Here is a 6,000-nt window from a genome sequence, read left to right as displayed (position 1 = left end):
TTAGTTTCCAATAACTTAGGCTTGAAACTGTCTCTTATACACATCTAGATGTGTATAAGAGACAGACTGTAAACGGAGGAGAAAATAAAAATAAATTTTATTAGTGAATGTTAAAAGTCTAGTAATGGGATGGTTAATTGCTTATTTTATATAATTAGGAATATATATACATCTTTATTTTTGGCAAATTCAAGGCATCGGCGTATGTAATAATCTCTGTTTTTTCATAGTGGCGTGTGCGCTAATTGGCGAAAAATTAAATTTTATTCTTATTCAAAATCATTATTTGCGGGTGGTGGGTTCACAAAAACAAGGTATAAAAAAGTCTTGCCTAATAAAGTAAATAATAATACGACTTATTATTAATCATATTTTACCAATCACTTCCCTTCAACAGCACTGGTAGAGGCTTCAAGGAAAATTTAGCCAATCAGGAAGACCGTTACTACAAGTATTGCAACAAAGTGTTTGGCAGTTGGGATTGCTCATTGAATGACACAAACAATGCTTACCTTAAGCACAGTAGCATCCACTATGACCTTACCGTAAGTCATCGTTCATGAATACTTCCTACATCATTTATTCATCATGTTTACTCACCAACACTGAAATGGAATGGAGACATTGATGAAATTATATAAGTTGATAAAAAATAAGGCTTGTTATGATTGCTTATTTCTTTATTTATTTTGAAATAATATTAAATTCTAACATGTATGACTCATAATGAAGAATTTACCTGTTGGAGAGCAGTAGTGATTTCAACAAGATATTATAAGGTTAATTTTTTAAAATATTGATTTAATCTCATTTATTTATTTTTATCTCATATGATTTATTTATTTATACATGTGCCCTGGGGCCCAAAAAGCAACAAAGTCACCATGACAAAAGTCTGGAACCCCAGAAAACTAAACTTAAGTACAAGATTAGCTATTATATAAAAATATTAGTTTAAAAAAAAATGTAAAAAGTGAAAGGTCAAGGTAATTGAAATTAGAAAATAGATAATTGAAATTATAAAATAATTAAATTACTTTTTAAAAAAATTATTTTCAATAAATAAACATCAGATAAGTAATGGTTATTCATGTACATTTTTTGATCAGTGTTTTATATTTTTAGAATACTTACTTTAGGCCCAAATATGGCACTGTGACAGGACTTTTTATTGACTATACCAGATGCTAGTTTTCTTGTCAGCTTTTTACACGGGTTGGTATATGTTCAAAGGACGCCCCCATTTGTGCTACTCAAGTGTATTGCCGGCAACATAACACGACAAACATACATATGAGGCATGTCGTGGCGAAATGGTTAAGTTGTTGCACAGTCCAGTATTGAGCTCAAAATATTTCCTAAAAATCCAAATTTGTTTTTCGCTATAGATCAACAGCTTAATGTCTTATTAATCATGTCCCAAAATATTAGCTCTGGAAGTGGTCAACAAATTGTTTATTTAACATTATTTTGATAGTTCATTCTATTAAACAATGTATGCACAAATAACTTTCAAAGTCAATTACTCAAAATCATGTTTATCTTGAAACTAAAAGTAATGTACTTTCACTTTCCAATAACTTAGGCTTGAAATGTCCAATTTGAATGAATGACCCCTCATTTTAAAGATCACATACTCAGGTATCTGAAAATACCAATAACTTGAATTTCAGTTTTTGCTACAACTGAGCCATTTTGCCTCAACCTGCCTCATATGTCATTCGCACATTATCGTGTAGGTGTATATTCCCCGAACTACAAGCCGTTAAGTCTCTGGTTCTACAATGTATAACAAAGAAGTAATAAATGCTAGAATGTTACCCCGATTTTGAGAAGTATAGTCGTCTCTGGCACCCTGAGGAACACCCTGTGTGACGAGTATACCCATTGCTGGCAGCCAACGTGTTAATATTGTTCTTTTTTCTATGTATATCATTTGTAGAGTGTCCTTGAGGAAGAGCGATTGATCCTCAAGCGCCAGTCAAGAACCATTGGCAAGAAAATTGGTCTGGTCATTGTTCGTTTCATCGTCAACTTCTTTGTGCTGGTGATTTTAGGAGGTGCTGGCTATCTCATCTATTTTACATCCGAGTTGGCTGTCCTGGTAAGTGGCTCTCTTTTTCTTTTCTTTTTTTTATATCATATTTATAGAGGGTGATACTTCCAGCTTACTCTTCAAGGTAAAGCTGATATTCAGGGCCCTCATAATAAATGAAAATAATGCGATGCTCTATAAACTAAGTCTCATTACTGTCACTGGGATTGGAAGGCAAGGATCTTAACAATTAAGCTACATGGCAACTACTACATTGTATTCAATAGAGTATCCCAACCATTTTGTAAAATACAATTTTATATGGTGGTTTATGAAATCCCTGTTACTGTATACATGTAAGATTTTGTTGTAAAGAGATAAATTTACTACTATATAGTATTACAGTAGAACCCCTATTCAGGGGACACCTTCAGGACCAAAAAGTGTAAATTTGTTTAGGGGTATACCCTGATAGGGTTTGGGTGTAGTGTTAAAAGATTCCCCTTGTTTGCTGCCCAAGAAAGTATTCCCCTTAATAGGAGTGTCCAATGGAGAGGTTCTACTATTATTTGATATACGGCTTTTCCTGTAAAACAATTTGTAGTCCATGTCCTAATTTCATGATTAAGTTATCAAAAACATTCTACAAGTATTTTACATTGGACAAGGGTTCTAGTTTGGGCAAGTCGATTTTCCTCTTTATTTGTGTGTAGTGTATTATAGATATCAGGTCAAAGTTCAAATCACAAATAAGTCAGTATTTGTGACTTGAACTTTGACCTGATATTAAGAATACATTAAAATTTGTCTATTTTTAAAAAAATCAGTTCATACATAAGGAGTTGAGAAACAAAGTTTAAACTTTCTAGATGATGTGTGTATCTGTGTACTGGTATAAATTTCATAATTAAAATCAAGTTTCCATGTTAACATCCAGTCAAAGTAGTGGGTATTTTCAGGGTCAATGGTCCTGCAACCATTTTGGGGACACTATCATACCTTCAGTATTGCTATACTTACTTTGCAAACTTTTATATGTAGTAATATGAGAACATTCATCATAGGTTTAATTTGGACTTCCTTACTTAAAAGAATGATAAGATACAGCCCTGCGAAAAGGCAAAAAAATAATTTTCTCTCAATGCATCGTGGGATGTTGGGGGGAATATAACATTCTAATGAAATATTCTACCTGAATTTGAATGGTAATTCTTGAAAAGGGGCCAAATTTCAGTCTATGTAATAATTTCCAACTTTTTATCTTCGTTATTTCCAGAGATATAGCTTCGTAAAAACCGTACAAGTTAAAGGAGCCATTTCTGGCATGAAAAAGGGGGCGTGGTACCTAAATTTCAAAAGGTCATAACTTAAAAACCGCTTGGAAATTAGAGCTGAAATTTGGAGCTCAAAATAATGACCAAAGTATTTTAAATCATGTGAATAATGCAATAATACGAAAATGAAAATATAATTTCTTCAAAATTTCTTATCAATGCCTTTCTAATTAAATTGAGATGCTCTTTACTCCATGAATAAGAAGATGCTTATAATGTAAAACAGCAATATATATAAAATACAATATGAATATCAATGAATATCAATAAACTATGTATAGTTCATTAACTATTCATATACAATATGAATATCAATGAACTATACATAGCTACATGAGTTGTCGGATATTGTGAAATATGAAAAAGTATGAAATTAAATAAAACGTGTTGTGAATAATACACAGGGTACAATATGCTATTCATTATCTTTTGAAATATGGTAGAGTTTGGAATAAAAGTCTCTAATATAATTTAAATTATTAATAAAATTGGAAATGGAGTTGAATAGCTTAGTGGTTAATGTGTTCTCATCCCACGGTCCTAGGTACAATTCCTGTCACAGCAGGACCTTTTCTCACGACCAAAAAACAACTCCACTTCATAAGCCAAGGGACTCTTGCCATCACAAAACCAGCAATATTATTTACTGTATTAAACTGAGTGTATCATAAGAATATTGCAGTATTGTATACTTAAGTACAGGGAAGTCATAATACTTTTACTCATAACTTTGGCAATAATAAAATCGATTCCATTATGACCCATCATTTTAAAGCTTACAGTATAGTGTGGAGAATAAGAATATTAAAAAGTCAATTTTCATATTTTGGTCACTGATTTTTGGAATAGCAAGCCTCATATTGTAACATTCTTTAATCAACTAAAAAATTCTCACAGAGATTTTATAATGTTAAATGTATGTTTGAAAAAGTCATTTTCTCTGCGTACGTCCATAACCGGCTATTTTTAGAACATTACTCATGAATTATAAAAGCTAGAGGGCAGATAGTTGTCATGGTTATGGTAAAAGTTGATAAAGATTCTCTCTGAGAAAGTGCATTAGTAGATTTTTAGTTTCCACGCTGTATACAAGATGTTTAGTGGTACATTACTCTAATTAAAATTGAATTAATGCAAACTCTTACGATTATTTTTCTTTTTTTTATTGTCTGGCAGATATTTTTTTTAGTACACTTTGATATAAAATAGTAATTCATCATAAATAAAGTGTTTAACTTGTTTTAAACAGTTATGTGTCAATTTACATGTTTTTTTTTAAATGCATAAATTTGATACTCTTAACTTCAAACCCAATAATTATATATAATGTATATAAAAATTCATGTAAAATTGTGTGTACCAGGAAGTATATAGTATAATAATAATAATAATAATATATCATTCATATATAGCGCTTAATGCCTTAACAAAGCCTCTAAGCGCTTCAAATTACTACCCCGGTCATTGGATCAAACACATATGGAACACATTGAACACCAAATTAAATTATTAAGTTAAGTTATATTATATTATTATTTTTGATGAGCTTCAAAATGACACCTCACTTGGGTAGGTGCGGTAAATATGAAAATTTGATGACGAGGTTGACCTTTCGGTGGAACTGCCCATATACCATACTTCTAAAGTTCATGTAAATGTTTCATAAAATTCAAAACTCTATTTTGTAGAAAATTTTAATATATTTGGTATTTTTTGAAAGGTAAATGTATTAGCTTCAAAGTGGAAACACTTGCACAGCCATAGTGATTAACTGTAAGTAGTGCGTATTAAGAAAAAGGGTGCTCTCCATTTCGCCATGTTCAATTTTATGGTAAACTAGCATTTGGTGGCAGGGAACACATTAGACTACAAAGGCAACGTTCTTCATGCGCTGCGGCAGCTTTGTTCTAGGCCCAATTGCACAGCGCTGCGTGCGTTGAGCTTTTTCAAGTGATCTCCTTCTCAATAATAATGTAGGGTTTAAGGTCTTTGCCAATTACCTTTTAAGCAGTTTTGATTATAAATCAGTACTTATTTAATATTATAAGACAGAAACCTCCATGGACAAATCTACCACCATGTCATAGAAAATGGCATTTAGTAATTTAGATAACGAGAGATACTGATCAAAGGCAGTATGATAGTAAATAATTCAGAATAAACAATGATGATACAGGCCACAGATATGTGAAGGCATGGGAACGAAGAATAAAATTAACTATGAATAAATAATTTAATCTGATAGGTAGTCTTTATTTAATCTGTTAAAGTGATAATTGGTTCTAAATATCCATTCATTTTTATTTAATTATGTATATAAACCATAATAATTCAATAAATTCATTCATTATTAATCTTAAACTATTTTTGTAGTCTTCAAGAAATCCTGTTAATTTGCAAAATTGAATTGTTATGAATTCTTTCAATTGTTTTGGGCTTTTTTATATTTATAACATTATCTGTTGTGTGCAAAATGCTTGTTACTTTTATGTTTAATGGGTGGCTGAAGTTGGGAAAGCTCATTTCCAGGAATAAAAACTTTCCCGAGGGAGGATATCCACTTCTATATATGGCCATGATGATATCCTATCATACCCATATATGGGCAGATCACATGTATTTGATCAAATT

The 6,000-nt window shown here is 31.4% G+C and overlaps 1 protein-coding gene across 2 annotated transcripts in view; it reads left to right on the top strand.

Moving 5' to 3' along the window:
- LOC117113946 (transmembrane channel-like protein 7) overlaps window positions 1-6,000 on the top strand; it is a 45,055-nt gene that overhangs the window by 28,482 nt on the left and 10,573 nt on the right. For both annotated transcript variants that reach the window (XM_033257458.1, XM_033257459.1), the window contains exons 8-9: window positions 398-545; window positions 1,943-2,104. In XM_033257458.1, coding sequence (XP_033113349.1) covers window positions 398-545; window positions 1,943-2,104 — 310 coding nt within the window. The remainder of the gene's footprint in view (window positions 1-397; window positions 546-1,942; window positions 2,105-6,000) is intronic.

The sequence above is a fragment of the Anneissia japonica genome, unplaced genomic scaffold (genome assembly GCF_011630105.1).
Source record: "Anneissia japonica isolate Jap-2015-1 unplaced genomic scaffold, ASM1163010v1 scaffold287757_len172727_cov147, whole genome shotgun sequence".
In the NCBI taxonomy this organism is placed as follows: Eukaryota; Metazoa; Echinodermata; class Crinoidea; order Comatulida; family Comatulidae; genus Anneissia; species Anneissia japonica.
Note: the sequence above shows the minus strand (reverse complement) of the source record. Positions and strands in the feature narration are given on the sequence as shown.